The sequence below is a fragment of the Bubalus bubalis genome, chromosome 20 (assembly GCF_019923935.1).
Source record: "Bubalus bubalis isolate 160015118507 breed Murrah chromosome 20, NDDB_SH_1, whole genome shotgun sequence".
NCBI classification, from domain to species: Eukaryota; Metazoa; Chordata; class Mammalia; order Artiodactyla; family Bovidae; genus Bubalus; species Bubalus bubalis.
Window position 1 is genome coordinate 12,105,734 of NC_059176.1, and position 26,278 is coordinate 12,132,011.

General features: G+C 38.7%; 1 protein-coding gene across 2 annotated transcripts in view; it reads right to left on the minus strand.

Annotated features, from left to right (window-relative positions):
* Positions 1 to 26,278, minus strand: part of UNC79 (unc-79 homolog, NALCN channel complex subunit) — a 282,068-nt gene that overhangs the window by 120,660 nt on the left and 135,130 nt on the right. For both annotated transcript variants that reach the window (XM_044932849.2, XM_044932848.2), the window contains exons 15-20: positions 15,320 to 15,510; positions 14,503 to 14,626; positions 13,913 to 14,053; positions 10,932 to 11,153; positions 8,724 to 8,951; positions 4,360 to 4,501 (exon numbers count right to left, since the gene is read on the minus strand). In XM_044932849.2, coding sequence (XP_044788784.1) covers positions 4,360 to 4,501; positions 8,724 to 8,951; positions 10,932 to 11,153; positions 13,913 to 14,053; positions 14,503 to 14,626; positions 15,320 to 15,510 — 1,048 coding nt within the window. The remainder of the gene's footprint in view (positions 1 to 4,359; positions 4,502 to 8,723; positions 8,952 to 10,931; positions 11,154 to 13,912; positions 14,054 to 14,502; positions 14,627 to 15,319; positions 15,511 to 26,278) is intronic.

The window sequence follows — 26,278 nt, forward strand, 5'->3', positions numbered from 1 at the left end:
GATTCATGGTTTTATCTTCTTGTGAAGATCTCTAAAAAGACCTTTGCCTCTATAGTTGGGGCTAGGGGGGTGGCTTGAGGAAGGTATATTGTAAGTGAGGCATGCTAGAGAAAAGAATTCACAAGTTAATTCTCAAATGTAGAAACTAGTGTAAAATGTTTTCAAATCACTATTATAAGTTTTGGCAATTCCTAGGATAGCCACTGGGAGTCAAACCATCTTTGTCTAGCATAAAAATTTTTTTTTAGTATTTTTAATGGAGGACATATCTGACTACTGTAAGAAATAGGTGCCAAGCCACAAAATAGGAAACAGGAAATATTCTAGAAAGACGAGGAAACCACTGAACATATATCAATAGAGCGTTCCACTAATCTCTGACAGAAGAGCTCAAGAACCCCGCCTGAAGACCCACAAAGCAGAAGCAGGACCAGGGTGCTCGGCAGCAGGGAAGGCTGGTCTTGGGAAACAATTCCTCTTCCCTGAGGAGACAAGTTATAACTATGTCCTGCAAACAGCAGAGAGTAAGAGAGGAAAAACAGACCAGAAACTGTGACCAGAGCCTGAAGTAGTGTTTGGGGGAGATGAATAGAGCAAATATTTAGGTAAGTGGAGCTTACAAACAATTAAGCACAAGGGAAGTATAATTTATAAAAATCATTTGCTTGATTTTAACCATTATTCAAATGGCAATTAATTGATTTGTGTACTATGTTGGGTAAAAAAAAATCTATTTACACAGAAAGAGTACAGGTTATTAGATCATAAGTGAAATCCATCAACCTTCCAGACTTAAGACTGTACTACAAAGCTACAGTCATCAAGACAGTGTGGTACTGGCACAAAGACAGAAATATAGATCAATGGAACAAAACAGAAAGCTCAGAGATAAATCCACACACCTATGGACACCTTATCTTTGACAAAGGAGGCAAAAATATACAATGAAGAAAAGACAGTATCTTTAGCAAGTGGTGCTGGGAAAACTGGTCAACCACCTGTAAAAGAATGAAACTAGAACACTATCTAACACCACACACAAAAATAAACTCAAAATGGATTGAAGATCTAAATGTAAGACCAGAAACTATAACACTCTTAGAGGAAAACATAGGCAGAATACTCTGACATAAATCACAGCAAGATTCCTCTATGACTTACTTCCCAGAGTAATGGAAATAAAGACAAAAATAAACAAATGGGACCTAATTAAACTTAAAAGCTTTTGTACAATGAAGGAAACTATAAGCAAGGTGAAAAGGCAGCCTTCAGAATGGGAGAACATAATAGCAAATGAAGCAACTGACAAAGAATTAATCTCCAAAATATATAAGCAGCTCCTGCAGCTCAACTGTAGAAAAACAAACAACCCAATCAAAAAATGGGCCAAAGAACTAAACAGACATTTCTCCAAAGAAGACATACAAATGGCTAACAAACACATGAAAAGATGCTCAACATCACTCATTATCAGAGAAATGCAAATCAAAATCACAATGAGGTACCATCTCATGCCGGTCAAAATGGCTGCCATCACAAAGTCTATAAACAATAAATGCTGGAGAGGGTGTGGAGAAAAAGGAACCTTCTTCCACTGTTGGTGGGAATGCAAACTAGTACAGCCACTATGGAGAACAGTGTGGAGATTCTTTTAAAAACTGGAAGTAGAAATAGAACTGCCCATACTACCTAGGAATCCCACTGCTGGGCATACACACCAAGGAAACCAGAATTGAAAGAGACACATGTACCCCAGTGTTCATCACAGGACTGTTTACAACAGTTAGGACATGGAAGCAACCTAGATGTCCATCAGCAGACAAATGGATAAGGAAGTTGTGGTACATATACACAATGGAATATTACTCAGCTATTTTAAAAAAGAACACATGTGAGTTAGTTCTAATGAGGTGGATGAAACTGGAGCCTATTATACAGAGTGAAATAAGTCAGAAAGAGAAACATCAATACAGCATATTAATGCACATACATGGAATTTAGAAAGATGGTAACGACGACCCTATAGGCAACCCAGTACAAGAGATACAGATGTAAAGAACAGACTTTTAGCCTATGTGGAAGAAGGCAAGGGTGGGACTATATGAGAGAATAGCACTGAAACATGAATATTACCATATGTAAAATAGATGACCAGTACAAGTTTGATGCATAAAGCAGAGCACTCAAAGCTGATGCTCTGGGACACCCAGAGGGATGGCGTAGGGAGGGTTATGGGAGCAGGGTTCAGGATGGTGGGACACATGGATACCCATGGCTGATTCATGTTGATGTATGGCAAAAACCACCACAATATTTAAAGTAATTACCCTCCAATTAAAATAAATAAATTAATTTAAAAAAAAAAGACTAAATCTGCCATGTGGCTTTCAGAGAAAAAAAATAATAAGTGAAATCCATGCTTTCCTTAGGCATTAATTCCTGATAGAAACATGGCTTGGGCCTCAGCCTTGGCAACTAATTAGTAAATCTAAATAAACCCAGAGACGCAGGTTCTAGTCTCATCCCTGACACTAACTAGTTGCACAATGTTTGGGTTACCAATTTCCAGTCTCCCACCCCAGGTATACCCAGAATCAAGGGTGAGTAGGTGGAGCTCATTTCACTGTCTGTGTTTCAACTCCTCAGATGACCCTGATGCTCCATTACATTTTGGAATCAGGTTGAGCATAAAGTATAAATCAGGAGTGAACAACACGAGCTACATGACCACGAGCAAGATGCTCAACCATCCTGGATGTACTTTCCTCATCCACAAAGTGTGAAGGCTGACCTAGATCGGCAGGTTTCAAATCTCTTTCCATGAAATCCTTTGTTGAAACAGAATCTTACTTAGAACTCCAACATATGAAATAGCACAAGACAGAGCACCCTGGCTGAAGCAGGGTGGGAGCCTGGGTCTTCTCATCCTTTGCCCACATCTTCTCACCAACTGCCACCCAATTAAGGATGGTCAAAAGAAAACACAGAAATTTACAACCTCTAGTACACGCTGAGAACCAGTGAAGTAGGTGACCTCAGGTGTTCCCTTATCTAAGTGTCAATGGTTCTAAATAGTGTGAGTCAACATTTTGTTTGTGTGTGTGCCAGTCGTGTCTGACTCTTTGCAACCCCATGGACTGTAGCCTGCCAGGCTCCTCTGTTCCTGGGATTCTCCAAGCAAGAATACTGGGGTGGGTTACCATTTCATCCTCCAGGGTATCTTTCCGACCCAGGGATCAAGCCCACGTCTCATGCATTGGCAGGCGGATTCTCTACCACTTTAGCCACCCGGGAAGTCAATATATTCACCCTCAACTATTTATACAGTTCCTGCTGAAGCAGTGAGTTCCAACCAAGCAGTCTGTACTAACGATGTAGTTACCCTGGTCTGATCAGATGCACCATGAGCTGAAAAGGAGCCCCCAAAATAGTTATTTAATGTTTGCTGCTCACTGAAGGGGTGATGGAAAGCCCATGCTTCCCAAACTTTGGTTCTGGGGAGCAGGTCCCCCAGGGGCCCGTTATACCTACAGTTCTGGATTGTGGAAGCAGGAAGATACAAATTCAGAGAGTGCCACAGTGCAGATCCAGAAACCAGGCTTTGCCAGAGAGACATGAGGTCACACCCTAAATTCCTGAAACCCCTTCAGAGTTTGAAGAGCTGGAGATGATTTCATGGGGGCCTGTTCCTGCCATCTTGCTGCTCCCAATTAGCCTACACAGAGCCTTTAAGCAAACTAGAATGAGGGCATCTCTCTTCCCAGCTCTGAGCAGAGCCAACCAAGTAGCCTTAGAGTATGACTTGTATAGCTGCTCACGATGAGCCCATCCAAGGTCCTAGCCAAAGCCCTGGGGCGCAGCTTTGGCCACCTCTATCCAAAAGCACCGTGCTTTGGCCAAATGACCTGAGTAGCTCTCAAGAGCGTTGGCCCCCTCCACTTGGTTGCTGTTGTTTAGTCGCTCAGTCGTGTCTGACTGTGACCCCACGGACTGCAGCACGCCAGGCTTCCCTGTCCTTCACTGTCTCCCGGAGTTTGGCCCTTCAACCTTAGTTCACAGCTACTTCTCCATAGAGAACACGATTCACTGAACACGATTCAGTGTGGAGATGCTGCCTTCACTGACAGGGTGGGTTTTTGTCCCTCACAAGCTCCTATTGCCAGGAACATGCTCAGGGACTTCTGCTCTACTAGAAGCATGCCCTGGATCTGTTCACTTCATAATCTTGAGAGAAACGGTTCATGTGCACCAGTCTGAACTTGCCCAAGTCTAGAGTAGTCTAAGCAACCCAGGTCCTGAATGTTAGTGCTGACTGGGTGGGATGTGCCCACTATTCCCAGTAAGCCACAGTCCACCTACCAGCATGTTCCATGGGCTCAGGGCGGTTGCCAGGGTTCTCCTCACACTTGTTCGCTGGATTCTCCTCCTCCTCACCTTCAGGGCCTATAATAAACTCTGGTCTGGAGGAAAGGAGGCTATCTTCAAGGCTGTCTGTGGGCTCCTGAAACAAACACAAGCAGCCGGATGAGCAGCCCTTCAGGGATGTGAAGTCCCTCTTAGTTCAGCAAAGATAGGTGAGCACCTGCTGGTCCCAGGCCCTGTGCTGAACCCCGGGGGAGCAAAGGCACTGCCTCCATAACGGTTATTGGCATAATGGTTCAAGGACATTTAGATCAGCTATTTTCTGAAACATTTTCATTAGCTTAAAATACATATGGAAAAAAAAATCTTAAAAACATTGTTAAACTTCCTAGGCTAGCTTTCTCACCTCTGCTTTAATTCCTGTGATTGTCTCAATTACCTAGTAATTCCAACCCATGCTCATTTTGTTCACTAACAGTACTTAATTAGCAGAGAATAATATGGGGTTCATGTCAATATGTGTGTGTGTGCTCAGTCGTGTCTGATTCTCTGTGACCCCATGGACTGTAGCCAGCCAGGCTCCTCTCTCTGTCCATGGGATTTCCCAGGCAAGAATACTGGAATGGGTTGCCATTTCCTACTCCAGGGGATCTTGTCAATTCAGCAGTTGATCCTGCATTTCTTGTGTCTCCTGCATTGACAGAAAAATTCTTTACCACTGCACCACCTGGGAAGCCCTCACATCAACATATTTGGATACAAATACTGGTGGCTAGGGGAAGTCAAATTTTTCAGAGCAAGACATTTCTATAACATGCGAGTTAAAGAGACCTAGGTATAGCAACCCAAGTGTTCATCAACAGATGAACAAAGAGACAAAATGTAGCAAATATATACAATGGAATATTATTCACTCTTATAAAGGAAAGAAATTCTGACACACGATACAATATGAATGGACCTTGAGGACAATATGCCAGGCTTCCCAGGTGGCACTAGTGGTAAAGAATCCACCTGCCAATGCAGGAGACACAAGAGATGCGGATTTGATACATAGGTTGGGAAGATTCCCCTGGAGTAGGAAATGCCAACCCACTCCAGTATTCTTGCCTGGGAAATCCCATGGATAGAGGAGCCTGACGGGCTACAGTCCATGGGATCACATAGAGTGGGATGCAACCGAGCACTTGAGCACAAAGACATTAAGCTAAGTGACATAAGCTGGTCATAAAAGGATAAATATTGTATGATTCCACTTATATCAGGTATCTATAGGAGTCAAAGTCATAGAAACAGAAAGCAAAATGGTATTCTCCAGAGTTAAGGGGAGGGAGGAATGAGCATTATTGTTTGATGGGTACAGAGTTTCTGTTTTGCAAGATGAAAATATAAAGATTGGCTATACAACAATGTGAATATACTTAACACCACATCTGTATATCTATATATAACAAGCTGAAAAATGAGTGGAAGAGATTTGAAAAGAAAGAGAGAGAGTGTACATGCTAGGTATGGCTACTATTCAAAATATCCATCTCTAGTTATCCTCCTATTCCAGTTTTATTCTTTCTTTGAAGTTCCACCTTCAAATATCCTCTTTTAAAATCATCCTGTTTTAGGGGAAAGGTTGGGGGGAGTTTGGGATTAATATATACACACTAATATATATAAAATAGATAATCAATAAGGACCTACTGTATAGCACAGGGAACTCTACTCAGTATTCTATAACTACCTGTATGGGAAAAGAATCTGAAAAAGAATGGTTATATGTATACGCATAATTTAATCACTTTGCTGTACACTTGAAACTAAACAAGGCTGTAAATCAACTACACTCCAATATAAAATAAAACTTAAAACTTTTAAAAAATAAATAAAAATTTAAAATATCGTCTTTATTTAACACTTTAACCAGCAAAAATTTGAAGAATTACTTGATTGCCAGCTCAAAGCAAGCAGGTGAAGATTGATGGGATACACAAAGGGATACTGATGGGATACAAAAGAAGAAAAAATTCAGCACTAAATTGGTGTCTGGGAAGGTTCTGAAGAATATCCTTGCCAGCTTCAGTTTGGATGAGACTGGCCCTGTTCCTAGGTCACCCATGAACAAGATGTTAAGTCAAATTACAAACTGATTTCCATAAAATTCGATACAATGCATACTGACTCTTCTGCATATACCCAGTAACTCAGCTGTAATTCTCTGTAAATGGCAATATTATCAGTTCCCAGACCACAAAACATGGATTTATCCTCAATTTTCCCAACTTTAAACACTAACTAGGGACTTCCCTGGCAGTCCAGGGGTCCAGACTCTGCACTTTCCCTACAGTGCACACAGGTTCAATCCCTGCTGCTGCTGCTAAGTCGCTTCAGTCGTGTCCGACTCTGTGCGACCCCATAGACGGCAGCCCACCAGGCTCCCCCGTCCCTGGGATTCTCCAGGCAAGAACACTGGAGTGGGTTGCCATTTCCTTCTCCAATGCATGAAGGTGAAAAGTGAAAGTGAAGTCGCTCAGTCCTGTCCAACTCTGAGCGACCCCATGGACTGCAGCCCACCGGGCTCCTCCGTCCATGGGATTCTCCAGGCAAGAGCACTGGAGTGGGGTGCCATCGGGGAACTAACTCCTACATGCTGCACAACATGGACAAAAAAAAAAAAAACACTAACTAAACACCAAGTGCTGTCAATTCTCTTTTCTAAAAATCCATCAGTCCCGTGACTTCTCTTCATCACCACCATCACTACCTTAGTTCAGGCTGCCCTGTTTCTTCCCTGAGTGACCAATTAATCTTCTGACTAGAATCCTGTTCCGGGTATCCAAATCCTCTTATCTCTCTCCTCCACTGGCAGAATTTCTCAAATTCGTCAAATTATAGCAGTACCCTGATTAAAATTCTTCAGGATTCCCCCATTATCACTGATATAAAATCCATACTTCTTAGTCTAGCAGACAGAGCCTTTAATAAATGTGATTATAAAATGGACCCTACCTTTCTCTCCTTTTCTACCTTTCTCTCTGCTCTATCAATAATGACCTACACAGTTTCCTGAGTAAATCATCATCCTCTTTCCTCTGTATCATTTAAGCAGAGAGCTTCCTAGGTCTCAAAGGCCTTCTTTCCTATCACCTTCATTTCATTAACTCCACTCTTCCTTCATAGAGGCACTCAGAAGCCATCTCCTCTGGGAAGACCTTGCCCACCTCTAACACGTCTAACCTGGACTCGTCCCTTTTCTGTTGTCTCATAACTACCTCATTCATCTCTCTCTCATTATGCTCATCACTCTGTCTTACGGTGTTTCATTTACTTAGACATCTTCCTGACTAGACATTAAGTTAGATGATGTTCTCAAACCATCTATTACTGTGACTGTTGTAGGTAATAGATGTAAACTATATTCCCAATGAGTTTACAAGACCATATCACAGGAATAGTACATTATGACAAGTAAGACAAATGAGTTACATGGGCTGAAAGGTATTTAAAAACTGAAGAAACACTTTACTGCATGTATACTAGACCTCAAAAGATTTTTTTTTTTTAATGAAGTCACTTTCTACCTAGACAAACACTAGGGGAAGAAAAAGAGAAGATGTGGAACACTGGCTCGAATGATTCAGGTTCATCTACCTATGATGTATGAGGGTGGTGATGTGTGTATTTAAGATGGTAAATAGCCCAAACAGGGAATAACTAATATATGAAGCAGCTAATTTATGGCATATATTAGCTACTCCCTATTTAAACCATTTTCTTAAAAAGCAGAAAATGAAATGAAAGCTTTATTGGTTGTTGATAGAGTCAATGAGTTTTACACACTGAAGTTAAATCAGGAATTTTCATGTCTACTTCCCATCTACCTACTCAATATTTGATATGTATATTTTGTAGTATTCACTGTTATCTAAACTTTGTAACAAAACATTGTGATAAAATTATTTCAAGAATACTAGTAAAATTCATTTTGCTATATAGTAGAAACTAATACAACATTGTAAAGCAACTTTACTCCAATGAAAATTAATTTAAAATATTAAATTGTTGCCAGGATGAAAAATAAGAATACCAGTAATGCATTGTATTTATGAAAACTGTATGAATAAATACGTTACAACCATAACTCAAGATTCAAGAATTCTAACTCAAGATTTCTGTGTAAGATAGTTTCATTTCATATCTATTACCAGGAGCCTGAGTTGGTGAAAGGAACAGGGAAACTTTCTTTTAACACAATTGCACATGTTACCCAGCATGGAGCATAATGTAATACTGGAGAAGACTCATTCCACCATGTACGAAAGTCTTGATTACTATCATTCATGGATCATTTCATTTCTTCAACTGCTTACCACCAGTCGGCTTTCTTCTTTGGGAGCCAGTCTCTCCAGGAGTTCACAAGCAAGCTGATAGCAGAGAATACTAGATTGACATAAATTACACTCAATTGCTTTTTCTTCCTTCTGGCAGGTGTGGGAGCCCCCCCAGGGGGCTTGGAAGACATTGTTTATAATGGAAATAATGTCCTTTGATAAGCTGTGCTCAAAACCCATTGTGATCCCATCATCTTGCAACTCCATCTGAAAGATATAAAAAAAAGGCCAAAAAAAAAAAAAAAGAAGGAGGAGTTTGATCCTTTTGTTCAATATTCTATTGGCACTCTAACTGGGGATAATTTTCACTAATTGATGACAATATTAAATGATTTAAAGGTAATACACCTTGCAGACCATGAATATACATTGCTTTCCATGGACTCTCCTAAAAAGAATATATACACAATACAAAGTAATGGAAATTATGTTTTAATTCATGTAAGACATTTAAAAGAGGGTTCTTTTTTAAACCCATCACTTTGTGAGATGTTAAACATTTAAAAAATGTTGCTCCTCACCCAATGTCCAGATCTTGGTTTCTAAATACCTTTATCCACTAAAGGAACCAGAACTCCTGGGAAAAATGGCTGATTCCAGGAAAAATGTAAAATGAGCCTGGAACATTTTAACATGTAAGACATTAAGGAAGTGTTCACAGAATGATGGGTGTATGTCAAAAGAAGCCAATTTGAAGGGCCTCCCATTGGCCAAATATGAGTCTCAAAATAAATAATTATAGTAACATATTTTAGCTCACTGAACAAAATAAGAATTCATGAGTATACTTGGGTATAAGTAGATTAAACAAATAAGTATCAATATACAAATAGGAGAGAGAGGGAACCCGCTTCTTCAGTAGAATTCCAGCTAATAAATTAGAAGAAATTATGGAATTGGAAAATTATCATTTGGTAACCATCATAATAAAAATTGATTCAGAAATAAATCACCCATGGATGCTAAAACTAGGTGAAAGCCTGATGAGAAATGGGAAATCGGTCTTAAAGTAGCTCTCTATAAGTTAGTTACTAATTACAAAGGGGTAAGTAGTGACTTTGTAGTAGAGAAATCTGGCAGAAATCACTTTAACCAAGTTATTACCACCTGAAATGGGACATTATCATGTCATGTGCCTCCTGATATCAGACAATGAAAACAACATAAAATCAAATCTGTAGCATGACTGACAGAAGTGATGAACCCAAATTGATTCATAAGGAAACATCAAACTCATGTTGAGAAATATTCTATAAAATAACTGGACTGTACTCTTCAGAAATGTCAAGAATATGACAGATAAAGGCTGAAGAACTGTCCTGAAATAAAGAAGACTAAAGGGCCAGGACAAATCATTGCAATGAATGATGCTCGATGAAGTCCTCAATCAAAATTCACTTTTTTCTTTTGCTATAAAGATGATATGATGATTATATCAATTTTAATGAATAATTTCTGTAAGCTTGATAATAGATAATAGTATTATAACAATATTAATTTCCTGATTTTGACAACTGTATGTTTTTCTGTAAAAGAATGCCATTTTTTAGAAAATACACTCTAAAGGATTTAAAGATAGGGATATCCTGTGTGCAACTTACTTTCAAATGGTTCATTTAAAAATTCTATAATTAACACATACGTATATAGACTAAGAGAGAGAGAAGAGAAATAAATGTGATCAATGTTAACATTCAGAGAATTTGGGGGGGAGTACTTGGGAATTTTTTGTACTATTCTTTCAGCTTTTCTGCAAGTCTCAAGTTATTTCAAAATAAAAAATTAAGAAGAAATGTTCCATGACCAAAGCCTTTTCTAAACTTCCCTGTTAAAATTAGCTTCAAAAATCAATTTATATTAAAATCAGCCCATCACTATAGAGTTATACCTTGCTCTTCCCCAAAACAGAATTACCCAGTTTGTTCACCAAGTTTTTTCAACAGAATCAACTCTAACAATGCTAAAACTCATATCCACTCTCATATGTCAACATCATTGCAGATATTCAATGATTGCATGTATTTTTCAGGCTCTTTATAAAATCCCCACAGAAGTTTGTGAAATGTCCTGAGTAATACTGCATCATTTCAATAAGTGTGAAGATGCCCAACACAAAGAAAGAATCACTATACAGAGCTTCCCCTCATTCTTCACCTCTGAACTAAAGGAAGTTCATGCTTCAGCTACCTGCTTCAGGAGAAGATCAAACATGAGGATGAAACAATTTAGATTCATTTCATCATCTTCACAATCAAAGTCAATAGTCCTTCCTCCTTGGTGTCCAAAATTCTTGAAAGGACTACGAAATGGACTACGCACAGGACTCCGAAATGGACTCTGAAAAGGACTATGAAATGGACTCAGCATATTGTGCTGAACTCGTCGACCAGGATCAGAGGCAACACTCACCTAGAAAAAAGAAAATTAGCACGTATAAGTGAACTCACAGAAGCTCAAATGGCTGTACAAAATACTTGAGGATGCTGTGGAAGGTCCTCAAGGTTCCAGCTGTCACACTGATTTCCTTCCTTAGCCAATGGAATTACTACCTCCAAATCCCATGCATCTTCTCAAAACATAAAAACAAGAAATAAAATCATCCAGACTTTCTAGTTGTCAGGTAAATAACACATCCTCACCCTGAAGAATGAAGGCAGCCTCTTTGCCATTATATTTTTCATCCCACCAACACTTCCAACTAAACTAAATTGTCTGCTGCTGCTGCTAAGTCACTTCAGTCGTGTCCGACTCTGTGCAACCCCATAGATGGCAGCCCACCAGGCTCCCCCGTCCCTGGGATTCTCCAGGCAAGAACACTGGAGTGGGTTGCCATTTCCTTCTCCAATGCATGAAAGTGAAAAGTGAAAGTGAAGTCGCTCAGTCGTGTCCAACTCCTAGAGACCCCATGGACTGCAGCCTACCAGGTTCCTCCATCCATGGGATTTTCCAGGCAAGAGTACTGGAGTGGGTTGCCATGTCTTCATCTATCTAAAACCATAACCTGAACAATGACAACTTCCAGAAGTAAAGCATTGCAAATCAATTTTAGAATCATTAGCATAGAATCTCAGATTGACTGGTAAAAGAAGAATGGTCTCTGACAATAATAATTATTACACTATCATGAGACAACAATACAAGCCTATTGTACCAGTTATTTTCCATTTGCAAACCAACTCTTCCCCCACAAAAGGCCCTCACTGCCCTTTTCTGCCCTGTTCTATGCCCAAGGATGCCAAGAACTGAGCCTCTTCTGGCCCTCTTGCTGGATGGCTTCCAGTTGGGTTCAGTCAATGAGAGGCACCAGCAGAAGATCTGAAGTTGGCAGAAAGAGAAGCAGGAGTATTTCTCTCCCCCGCCTGGCTCCTCTGATGCTACATTTCTGCAGTATCTCCATCCTCTCCAGTTGCTCTAGCCAGCCTTTCCCTATAACTTCAGCTGCCAAAAGGCCCAGGAACACTTATTCCTTCAGCCAGAGGTATATAAAGGCTTCCTAGTGAACTACTGCTGGCCTCTGGGTGTCTCACGGACCCTATTGCCCCCTTAACCTTTCCCATAACTCTGTAGGCCAAGTATCCATTAAAGACTCTTCGTTAAACATCTGGGATAATTCTGTAGCAGGACCCCGACTGACATACCTGTACATCAGTCTCAAGTCATATTTTCTGTCTTTAAAATCTCTCTAATAATCAGAAAGCTCCTTGAACACCATATTTAAAGTAAAAAAAAAGAAAAAAAAAAGAGTATCCCATTAAGAATCAGAATACCTGGATCATGATAGTGTTATCTATGGCAAATCGCTTCAGCTCACTGAACCTCAGGTTAAGTAGTTGTAAAATGAGGATAATGAGTTCTTTCCAACTGCCTCACACAGGCCTCACACATCTTCACATGTGATGTCATTACATGTGAATACTCTACACAGTATAAAGTGTTAATCATGTACCGTAATATTAAAGGTAACCAAAGAAAGAAATAAAATATAAATATTGGGCAGCTGGTTCCTATGAGGTACGTGAGCAAATAATGATTTTTTAAAGCATTTTAAAAGCATGAATCCTATGAGTATGACGGTATTATAAAATATCATTGATTCTTGCCTGGAGAATCCCATGGACAGAGGAGCCTGACAGGCTACAGTCCGATAGGGTCACTAAGAGTGAGATACAACTGCCGCAACTTGGCACACATGCACATAAATGTCACATATAGATGTAAATTCCCTGAATGGCTCTTGTGAGCATCATGACTTTCCTTGGTCATTGACTATTAGAGACTAAAACAATTTTTTAGAAATAAAAGTGAACTTAAATTTTTAAGAAATTTTTAAAAATTTTAAAAAGCACTAAATACAATCTATGATCCCATGATTTTGTTATGTTCTCTAATCCTAGATAGCAGGTAGAATGACTGGAGGGTTGTGGTATACAGCAGGGAAGATGTTCTGGAGAGGCTAGACAGGACTAGAAGCCCAGAACAGTCCTCACCCACCACCAGCTGACAGTCAGCCTCTCCAAAGCTGATCATGGTCTGGGGATGTCAGTACGAGAGCAGGAACTTTGTCAGGTCCTCCATAGAAAAGTTACCATAAACATCCAACAGCTTCCACATGCTTTAGACCAGACTATCCTGACTTCCCTCATCCTCAGAGGCACAAAGGGATCAGTAAGATGGGCTGTTAGTTAACAGCGACAGTATCACTCACAGTCACCACTAATTGATCATTTTCTCCCAAAACACAGTAGAAAAAACACACAAGCAACAATATCCAAACTCCTCATTCCCAAAGTAAAGCACTGATCTGCCCAGTACCTGGAAAGAATTCTTCTTCACCAGAAAACCAAAAAAAAAAAAAAAAAAAGGAGTAGTACCCCCACAAGCTACTTTGTTCTGGTTTATCAAGGGGAGAGATAGCTAACAGAGATGTGTAGGAGAAAAACTCAAAGGAAAATGAAAACTCAATAACTGATTATAGAATATATCAAATATATCTTAGATCGATGTTTTCTGTTATTCAATGTGCTTAAAAGGTTAGTAGAGTGGGTGGGATAGGATAAAAAGGCATTTCCAGAGCAGTTTATGATGATGCTGCTTTAAGGCCCACTATAATTGACAAGAGTTTTCAAAATCTTAACAAATAAGACAAAGACAATTATGGCAATAATTACCCTTCGAGCTGCAAGGTTCCCTGCCAGTTCACTGACTCTTGATTTTCTTTGATTTGCCAGTTCTTTGACAGAATTAACTCCATCAGAAAACATACTGATTAATAGCTGAAGTGGAACCATGATGTCTAATTCCGATAATACCTGGGGAAAAAAAGGCATAGGCCCCCCCAAAACATAAACTTTAAAACTCCAAAAAACTACATTTAACACTTTTTCCTAAAGTGACCTATTGAACATAAGGACATTAGCCTCACATATTCTGTCTGCAGTTGTCCTCAACTTTTCATACTAAAAAATTCAACGCTATCATCAAATATTCCCACTCCTCCACCCTCCACATTGGATAAATTGCCATATTCTTTCTAATAAAACTTCTAACAAAGTATCTCCTGTCCCCTTCTTTCCATGTCGTTCTTGTTGCCTTGTTCATTGCTTTTTCCTGAACTGGTATAATCTGCAACCAATCTGCAACTAACAAACATACAGATTTACAGATTCTTTGCAGTAACTCCCTGCTGCCCTACCTGAGGAGCTAAAGTTCATAAGCTAAAAGCTATTGCCCAAAATGATCAAAAGTATGATTCACTTACATGAAGCCACAGTAAAGCTTGTTCCTGCACGGAGGAAGGGTATCCTGTGAACCGACAACTAATAAAGCCAAACATCTCTTCCATTGAAAAAGGTAGAGGGCAAAGCTCAATGTCAAACATTTTGCTGGAAAGCAAAGCAACAAAAGTAAATGGCCAATGGGCATATATTGGGGTTTACTGTTGTCTTCCCAACTATATCTTATTTGGGGAACCAAACATTTTAGATTAGTCTGAGTTCTGAACAGTTATTAGCATGTTTCATTTTACTGTAATAGCTTATGTCCTTAGAACAGATATGAATAATCCTTATGGTTGTTAATAACATTAGTGTTCATATTCATACTGCATTTAATAGAAGGAATTGCATTTTCTAAGAAACTAGAGTTGCTTCTCAGCATCTTAAAACATGTCCCTTTGTACTTTTCCAACTTTATCCAAATCATAATTATATTTGAAGATAAACAATGGTTTTATTATATACTTTATTTGTAAACAAACAATATCTATTTATTATCCCATCAGAACAAAATCCTTTCTGAACAATTACAGATCATCTTGGCACAATTTACAGCAATTGTTGTTCAGTCACTCAGTCATGTCCAACCCCATGGGGTCGCCGAATCAGACGCAACTGAGCGACTGAATAACAACAAAAACAACAAAAATTTCTATTTGAACATTCAAATTTCTCAATAGGCTTGTAAAAATTCTATAAGATTATATAAAATGCTTAGCACAGTGCCTGGCACACAGTCCATGCTTCATAAATGCTAGATATCATTATAATTACAGTGACTTCATTAAACTACTTACCCACCTTAATACTTCCCTGAATTCTTTTAACTGATTATCTGGGACTTCTGTTCTGATGGCTTCCAGCCACTCCGGCATGATGCATTCCCACACGGACTGGCTGATCACATTGTAGGGGATCAGGCAGAGAATTCGGTTGAGACCTTCCTTCAGCTGAGTCACTGTGCTACAGGATTTATCCCAGTATCCACCAACCTGATGGGATTTCCACAGCCACAGGGTGAAAGAACAAAATGCACTCGTTACATTTATACCCCAGGAAATACTAAATGAAATGGGTACAGAGAAAGACCACAATCCATTACATCTGAAACCTGTGCCAAGCATATTGAGTGAGGTTTGTGAAAAAACTACAAACCACCAGGATCCCTTAGTTTCCAAAAAGAAAACAGTTGCAAATAGATCCAAATACTGACCAGAGACTGAACTTGAACTATTTTACTGCAGATTTTCCTAATCGTATGTGCATTAAAATTCCAAAAATTTATTCCTAGAACAATGAAGCTTTATTTCTAAGGTGTGACAAATCCCCTGCAAATATGTGCAGTTATACCTGCGTTTCAAAGGAACATAGATTTCTACTACCGTACACTTTGTACTGGAGACTTTTCTTCATGGAAAATGAAGTGGCAGAGAGTACTCTTTTTTTCCTACACTGCATATTCTGTCACAATTTTTTTCCTAAGAATGTTCTAAAGCTGGTTGAATCCATGAATTTTTAAAAAATGGTATTTTTTTTAACTAATTAAGATAGGATATTAATTTTCTAAGGCAGAAAATCTTAAAATCACAACTTGAGGTTCCGTTTGTAATTCTGATTTTAGATAAATATATATTACTATTACATGTATCAAAGGAACAAAGGGTTGACTGGTCCTAGATCTTTACCATGTAACACAAATTTGGGGGAAAACTTCATTATTTTTCCCTTGCAGTTTTACTGAGTTATGATTGACATACATCAGTGTATAAGTTTAAAGTCTATAACATACTGATTTGACTTACATACATCATGAAACAATTACTACAGTAGATATAGTGAACTTCCATCCCTGGAGGAAGGCATAGCAACCCACTCCAGTATTCTTGGCTGGAGAATCCCCATGAACAGAGGAGCCTGGCAGGCTACAGTCCATGGGGGTCATAAAGAATTGGACATGACTGAGTGATTAAGTACATCACCGCATGTAGATACAAAATAAAAGAAATAGAAAGGTATTTTTCCCTTGTGATGAGAACTCTTAAAATATACTCTCTTAACTTTGACATAAACAGCAATGTTAATTATATTTATCATGCTTTTACATTATATCCTGGTATTATAACTGAAATTTTGTACCTTTTGACTGCCTTTATCTAATTCCCCTTTCCACCACCCCCACCTCTGGTGACCATAAATATGATCTCTTTTTCTATGAGTTGGTTTGTTCCTTTTTGAAGTATGATTGACCAATAGCACCATGTTAGTTCCTGTTATACAACATCAATTCAGTTCAGTCGCTCAGTCATGTCCAACTCTTTGTGATCCCTTGAATTGCAGCATGCCAGGCCTCCCTGTTCATCACTGACTCCCAGAGCCTACCCAAACTCATGTCCATTGAGTCAGTGATGCCATCCAACCATCTCACCCTCCGTCGTCCCCTTCCCCTCCTGCCCTCCATCTTTCCATAGTGATTTGATATTTCTATACATTTCAAAATGATCGCCACAATAAATCTAGTTATCATGTCACCATATAAAGATATTACTTAGTTACTGACTCTATTCCCCCTACACTGTACATTTCATTTATTTTGCAACTGGAAGTTTATGCCTCTTAAACTTCTCACCTATTTCTCTCTTCCCCCAAACCTCCTCCCCTCTGGGAAACACTGTTTCTTCTTTGTATCTACAACTCTGTCTCTGTTTTGTTATGTTTATTCATTTGTTTTTTTTAGGCTCCACAGATAAGTGAAATCATTCAGTATTTGTCTTTCTTTGATTTATTTCAGTTAGCATAATGCTCTGTAGGCTTATCCATGTTGTCATAAAAGGCAACATTCTTTTTCATTCTTTTTTATGGTTGAGCAATATTCCATCACATATGTACCACATTTTTATACATTCATCTATCCATGGACACTTAGGTTGCTTCCAGGTCTTGTCTATTGTAAATGATGCTGCAATTAATATAGGGGTGCATATATCTATTCTAATTAGTGTTTTTGCTTTCTTTGGGCAAAATGGCCAACAGTGGAGTTGCTGAATCATATGACAGTTCTATTTTTAAGTTTTTTGAGGAATCTCCATACTGTTTTCCATAGCAGATGCATCACATTCCCATAGACAGGGCACAAAAGTTTCCTTTTCTCCACACCCTCATCAGTGCTTGCTATTTGTCATCTTTTTGGTAACAGCCATTCTGACAGGTATAAGGTGATATCTCATTGTGGTTTTGATTTGCACTTCCCTGAGTACATCATGAGAAACACTGAACTGGAAGAAACACAAGCTGGAATCAAGATTGCCGGGAGAAATATCAATAACCTCAGATATGCAGATGACACCACCCTTATGGCAGAAAGTGAAGAGGAACTCAAAAGCCTCTTGATGAAAGTGAAAGTGGAGACTGAAAAAGTTGGCTTAAAGCTCAACATTCAGAAAACAAAGATCATGGCATCCGGTCCCATCACTTCAAGGGAAATAGATGGGGAAACAGTGGAAACAGTGTCAGACTTTATTTTGGGGGGCCCCAAAATCACTGCAGATGGTGACTGCAGCCATGAAATTAAAAGACACTTACTCCTTGGAAGGAAAGTTATGACCAACCTAGATAGCATATTGAAAAGCAGAGACATTATTTTGCCAACAAAGGCCCATCTAGTCAAGGCTATGGTTTTTCCTGTGGTCATGTATGGATGTGAGAGTTGGACTGTGAAGAAGGCTGAGTGCCGAAGAATTGATGCTTTTGAACTGTGGTGTTGGAGAAGACTCTTGAGAGTCCTTTGGACTGCAAGGAGATCCAACAAGTCCATTCTGAAGATCAGCCCTGGGATTTCTTTGGAAGGAATGATGCTAAAGCTGAAACTCCCGTACTTTGGCCACCTCATGCAAAGAGTTGACTCATTGGAAAAGAAAGACTCTGATGCTGGGAGGGATTGGGGGCAGGAGGAGAAGGGAACGACAGAGGATGGGATGGCTGGATGGCATCACTGACTCGATGGATGTGAGTCTGAGTGAACTCCGGGAGTTGGTGATGAACAGGGAGGCCTGGCGTGCTGCGATTCATGGGGTCTCAAAGAGTCGAACATGACTGAGCGACTGAACTGAACTGAACTGATCATTAGTGATCTTGAGCATCTTTCCATGTGTCTGCTGGCCATTTGTATGTCTTCTCTGAAAAAATGTCTATTCAAGTTCTCTGGTTAATTTTAATTAGATTTTCTTATATTGAGTTGTATGAGTTCTTTGTATATTTTGGATATTAACCCTCTATCAGATATATCATTTATAAATATCTCCTCCCATTCAGTATGTGGCCTCTTCCTTTTGCAAAAGTTTCCTTTGCTGTGCAAAAGCTTTTTAGCTTGATGTAGCCCCATGTGCTTATTTTTGCTTTTGTTTCCCTTGCTTATGGGGACATATCTAAAAATTAGTATTAAGACTGATATCAAAGAGCATACTACCTATGATTTCTTTTAGACGTTTTATGGTTTCAGCTTTTACATTTAAGTCTTTAATCCGTTGTGAATTTATCTTTGTATATAGTATGAGAAAGTAGTCCAATTTGATGCTTTTGCACGTACCTGCCCAGTGTTTCCAATATCATTTATTGAACAGGCTGTCTCTTCCCCACTGTATATTCTTGCCTCCTTGGTCATAGATTAATTGTCCCAAAACTATCTTACTTTAAATGAATTCAATTTTCAGTATTTAATTTTCATATCTAGAATTCCACATCATTAAAACAAATCAATTCCATTTAAATTTCAAATATCTATTTAGCATCATATTGGCCAACATCCTAGATGACTGACTAGATATTTTCAGGAAGTGACTCCATTTCTGAGATGGTTGCTGTTGTTAGGTACCTAGACTCAGAAGAGCTAACACTAATAATGCTGAGATTGTTGGATGCATCATTCCTGAGGTCCCTTTGGCTGTTTAATTTATGCTTAAGTCATACAAAGGCCTATTGATTTTGAATCACATTTTGAAACAGATATACCTATGAAGATCCTACGTTGTCAGTGACCAGACAATGGATCCTTTGATTTGGAAAAGTTTTTATAATTAAGAAGATTTTAGAGAGCTCTCACCCTAAATAAATGTTCTCTTATCAACTATGGGAGGACCAGTCTGACAGAAGCACACACACACAAAAATTCACAGCTAGCTAAAAGACTCCTTTAACATAATTCAAGAACAGAAATCAGATTTAGAAAGAAAATTAAAACCCACACCCACCATAAATCCCCCTCTACCATGTCCCTCCTACAAATGACCCAGTTGGAGCTTGACATTCAGAGCCTGGTAGGAGACATTATAAAGGCCTTCCCTCAGAAGTTTAATTGGCTAAAATAGAACAATCTACTCAGGGGAATACAGTCTAAAACCTTTGTCACACAATTTATAAAAACTATTACAAAGGCACACAGCTCTAAATTTGCAAATCTCAGTTCATAGGAGTCTTTTCCAATTTAGCTGAAAATCTTGTCTCTGATATAAAAGAAGTTAATTCAAAGTAACGGGGGTTGGGTGGGCAGGCCAGGTCCTTAATGTTATTATTGAGGCTGTCATCTAATGCTTTGAAGAATTAAAAATAAATGGCCTTGCCTTATTGAGTATTTAAAAAAACATAACTGTGATTCTAGAAGAATCCCAAAGCTCATCTATCTTTCTTACCAGTCCCAAAGCCTCCCCTATTCATCTCAAGATGCTTACAGATATTATAAAAAGTCAGAACGAGGAAAAGGGACTGTCCTGCCCTTAAGAAGAAACACTTAAATAGTAATTGCCTTAGGCCTCAGCTTCTTTAGACAAGCTCCTTTGAGCCCTCTTCTCAACTGAGGCCTCAACTTGGACCTGTTAAAAATTTCAGATTCTCAACATGAATAATTTTTCCACCTCCCATAAATCTCCTCCCTCAAAATACATGTAAAATCTCAGTGCTACCAAAAGAATCTGTTTGTCCCATCCAAAACCTTTTAATAGGCAAACATGTCCTTGAAATGTCCTTAGATTGTTATTTTATAAACTTGCATCTTTTCTCTTCCTCTCTGAGACTTAAACCTTCTACCATTCAGCACTATCTTCTCAAGGATCTGAGAATCATCTCTATAAATGCAAACATTCAAGGACATGAATGTGGCTCTCAGCCCAAGAGATGCCTTGCTTTAACTTGTACTATTGCCTCTTGTCATAAAATAGGAAAAATTTGTTTCTCCTCCTGATATGCATCAATTAACACTCCTCGTGCTGCTGCTGCTGCTGCTAAGTCGCCTCAGTCGTGTCTGACTCTGTGTGACCCCATAGACGGCAGCCCATCAGCCTCGCCCCTCCCTGGGATTCTCCAGGCAAGAACACTGGAGTGGGTTGCCATTTCCTTCTCCAATGCATGAAAGTGAAAAGTGAAAGTCAAGTCTCTCAGTCGTGTCTGACTCTTAGCAACCCCATGGACTGCAGCCTACCAGACTCCTCCGTCCATGGGATTTTCCAGGCAAGAGTACTGGAGTGGGGTGCCATTTCCTTCTCCATTCAGGAAAACTAAGAGCTTATAAAATTAAATATTCCTAAAACCCTATGTCAGCAGGAAGAAGTTATAGAAGACAGACTTTTCCCCCTAATGCCATAGATATGAGATGATGTTGGACAAGTGGGGATTTGTAAGCAGCTTTTTGGCCCTTTCCTGTTTGCTTATTTGTTTTACGAATGAGATCACGCAGCAATTTAACATAATTCCTGGCCTAATGCTTTCCTGAAGATACATCGTGCTTTGCCTAACCTGTTGATTCTTTTCCCAGATTAAAAGAAGTAAGAATGAAGAGTTAAGTAGTTAAAAAATGACTAGCTTTCTACTTCCAGCAGCCCCCAAGGCAGATCCTGCAGGCAGATCACATAAACAATATACCATCTGAAGAGAAAGTCAGCCAGTCAGCACCCAATGGAGAATGATGCAGAACCCAACCTCCTGCCTTGATCATTCACTGAGATTCTCTCCCCTTTTTCCCTTTAAAAACTGTCATGGCTGGTCCCACCTAACACCAGTCGGAACAGCCATCATCCAAAGTCTACAAATAACAAATGCTGGAGTGGGTGTGAAGAAAAGGGAACCCTCCTACACTGTTGGTGGGAATGTAAGATGGTTCAACCACTGTGGAAAACAGCATGGAGGTTTTTCAAAAAACTAAAAATAAAATTACCATATGGTCCAGCAATCCTATTCCTGGACATATACTCAGACAAAACTGTAATTCAAGAAGATATATGCACCCCTATATTCACAACAGCACTACTCACAATAGTCAAAACATGAAAACAACCAAACATTCATCAATAGGTGATAAAGAAGATGCGGTACCTATATACAAAGGAATACTGGTGGTGGTGGTTTGCTTGCTAAGTCGTGTCCAACTCTGCCAGGCTCCTCTGTCCATGGGATTTCCCAGGCAACAGTACTGGAGTGGGTTGCCATTTCATTCTCCAGGCGATCTTTCAGACCCAGGGATTGAATCAGGGTCTCCTGCATTGCAGGAAGATTCTTTACCGACTGAGTCACCAGGGAAGCCCACAATGGAATACTAATCAGCCATAAAAAGGAAATAATACCATTTGCAGCAACATGGATGCAACTACAGATTATCATGCTAAGGAAGTAAATCAGAAAGTGAAAGACAAATACCATATGACATCACACGTGTGAAATCTCAAATATGGAAATATGGCACAAAGGAACCTACCTACAAATCCGAAATAGACTCACAGATATAGAGAACAGGCTTGTGGTTGCCAAGGGAGAGGGAGGTGGGGAAGAGAAGGACAGGGAGTTTGGGAATAGTAGATGTAAAGTATTGTATACAGGGTGGAAAAACCACAAGGTCCTACTCTATAACACAGGGAACTATATTCAATATCTTATAATAAGCCATAATGGAAAAGAATATGAAAAAAAGAATGTTCACATGTGTATAACTAAGTCACTTTGCTGTAGAGCAGAGATTGGCATGACATTATAAATCAACTATACTTCAATCAAAAATTAAATTTAAAAAACTGTCATGCCTGAGCAGAATCTTCCAATTTGGTATTGGGAAATGAATTTGCTTTCTCCCCAGACTGCTGGCTTTTCTGATTAAAGCAGCTTTTCCTTTCCACCAACACTTGCCTCTCTAGTGTTGATTTTTAAATGAAAGAAGAATGGAACTGGAGGAATCAACCCGCCTGACTTCAGGCTCTACTACAAAGCTACAGTCATCAAGACAGTATGGTACTGGCACAAAGACAGAAATATAGATCAATGGAACAAAATAGAAAGCCCAGAGATAAATCCACACACTTATGGACACCTTATCTTCAACAAATGAGGCAAGAATATACCATGGAGAAAAGACAATCTCTTTAACAAGTGGTGCTGGGAAACTGGTCAATCACTTGTAAAAGAATGAAACTAAAACACTTTCTAACACCATACACAAAAATAAACTCAAAATGGATCAAAGATCTAAACATAAGACCAGAAACTATAAAACTCCTAGAGGACAACATAGGCAAAACACTCTCCAACATAAATCACAGCAGGATCCTCTATGACCCACCTCCCAGAATATTGGAAATAAAAGCAAAAATAAACAAATGGGGCCTAATTAAAATTAAAAGCTTCTGCACAACAAAGGAAACTATAAGCAAGGTGAAAAGACAGCCTTCAGAATGGGAGAAAATAATTGCAAATGAAGCAACTGACAAAGAACTAATCTCAAAAATATACAAGCAACTCCTGCACCTCAATTCCAGAAAAATAAATGACCCAATCAAAAAAATGGGCCAAAGAACTAAACAGACATTTTTCCAAAGAAGACATACAGATGGCTAACAAACACATGAAAAGATGCTCAACATCACTCGTTATCAGAGAAATGCAAATCAAAACCACTATGAGGTACCATTTCACACCAGTCAGAATGGCTGCAATCCAAAAGTCTACAAACAATAAATGCCGGAGAGGGTGTGGAGAAAAGGGAACCCTCTTACACTGTTGGTGGGACTGCAAACTAGTACAGCCACTATGGAGAACAGTGTGGAGATTCCTTAAAAAACTGGAAATAGAACTGCCTTATGACCCAGCGATCCCACTGCTGGGCATACACACCGAGGAAACCAGAAGGGAAAGAGATACATGTACCCCAATGTTCATCGCAGCACTGTTTATAATAGCCAGGACATGGAAACAACCTAGATGTCCATCAGCAGATGAATGGATAAGAAAGCTGTGGTACATATACACAATGGAGTATTACTCAGCCATTCAAAAGAATACATTTGAATCAGTTCTAATGAGGTGGATGAAACTGGAGCCTATTATACAGAGTGAAGTAAGCCAGAAAGAAAAACACCAATACAGTATACTAACGCATATATATGGAATTTAGAAAGATGGAAATGATAACCCTGTATGTGAGACAGCAAAAGAGACACAGATGTATAGAACAGTCTTTTGGACTCTGTGGGAGAGGCCGAGGGTGGGATGATTTGGGTAAATGGCATTGAAACATGTATAATATCATATGTGAAACAAATCACCAGACCAGGCTCAATGCATGATACAGGATGCTCAGGGCTGGTGCACTGAGATGACCCAGAGGGATGGTATGGGGAGGGAGGTGGGAGAGGGGTTCAGGATGGGGAACATGTGTACACCCGTGGTGGATTCATGTTGATGTATGGCAAAACCAATACAATGTTGTAAAGTAATTAGCCTCCAATTAAAATAAATAAATCTATATTGAAAAAAAATAAATAAATGGCGATCTGCCAAATCTGAGTTCTGTAACAGTTTGTGTAAATCTTTGATAAATAAGACTATTTTAATATTGTTGGTTTAATAAAAACAGCTGCATCTTCTGAGTTACCAGCACTGAGTATGATATGAACACAGTTTTTATTCTATATGGGTTTACTAGTCAAATAAGGTAATATTATATTTACTAGCTGTTTAAATTATGACAGATTTCATTTTCATCAAATTAAATTACTATGACAAGCTTTATTTCCACAGTAATTGTGTTTTATGACATATCTTCTTAGAAGTAGTTTCCAAAATCTTTTTCATAACCTGAAATTAAATTTATATTAAGTTACATGAGCAATATTCATCAAATATCCAGATCATTTCTACATAAGTTTAATTTTATCTACTTTTGGCTTCTTATTTTTACAGAGACACTAAAATTATTTGGATCTGCTAATAAATATGTTCATTTTGCCATGCTGAGAAATTACACTATGAAGAAGCATACCCAGTAGAAGTTATGATAGAAGTTATCAGCACTGAGTATAATAGTATAATCATAAAAATATACTAGTATAAAACAAAAATAGAATAATCATAAACTTTGCTACAAAATGCTGGTATGTGATGAGCAATTCACAATTGTTTACCTCTTGGTCTTTGAAAAACAGAGATCATTAAGTGTTGAAAATTATAATCAATATATAAATGAAACTTCTAGAAATAATAAGGGTGAAGGAAAAAAACCTCTGTATGCTGAATATTCGAGGAATGTAGGATATGTTTTTTGTTAAGGAAAGAAAGAGTAATTCTGTCCTAAGGTAGTTGTTTAGAGGTTGTATAAAGGTTATCGAGGTGAGAAAGAGGAAAGTGAGGGGCAGAAATATGACTGAAAATAGAAAATTGTATAGGATCTGTTGGAGGGGGGAGGGGGGAGATGCACACACATCATTATGTCCTCAATTATTTAGGAGAACCAAGTCTTTTCAATGTTAAAAAAGCTAATTTTTAAAATTATCACATTAGATTCCATATTTATTTTTGAAATTTGAATTGCCCGTTTGGTTGAATGGATAACTAAGTATTATTTCATAGCAACATATCATCCTGATTAACTGAGTATCTAACCTTTTGACTTTTTGACAGATTTAGATATTTTGCTTTCCAAAATCAAATCCTAAATAAAATCTTGATCTCAAATTGACTTTGAGACTTCTGAGACAGCCTTCAGAAAATCTCAAAGGATTCTTCACTCCTAGTAAAAAGAGATGTTAAACTAATTAGGTCTGTTTGATATGTTGAACTGCATGAAAAGCATTGGCAAATAAGAAGAGATGCTTAAGCCTCTCTAGTTTATATCTATATAGGTAAATATTTTTAACATAAATATTTCAGAAATTATATGCAATTTGTAAAAATTATATGCCCTTTGTGTTCATGATTATATTTTTATGCTGCTTTGCCTAATAGTAGACAATAATGGAATCATTTTAACATCATAATTCCAGTTACTCTCATCAGATCTTTAATCACAGCCATTTTACTTTTTTAATTAATTTTTATTAGAGTATAGTTATTTAAAACGTTGTATTAGTTTCTGCTGTATAGCAAAGTGAATCAATTATACATATGCACTGTGCTAAGTCGCTTCTAACTCTTTGCAACCCTGTTGACCACAGCCTGCCAGGCTCCTCTGTCCAAGGGATTCTCCAGGCAAGAATACTGGAGTGGGTTGCCATTTCCTCTTCCAGGGGATCTTTGTGATGCAGGGATCGAACCTGGGTCTCCTGCATTGCCAGCAGATTCTTTACCATCTGAGCCACCAGGGAAGCCCTACTCCAGTATTCTTGTCTGGAGAATCCCATGGACAAAGGAACCTGGGTAGCTACAGTCCTAGCGTCACACAGAGTCGAACACGACTGAAGAGACTTAGCATGCATGCATAGTTATTTACACAAGCTTAATAAAAATCTGTTCTCC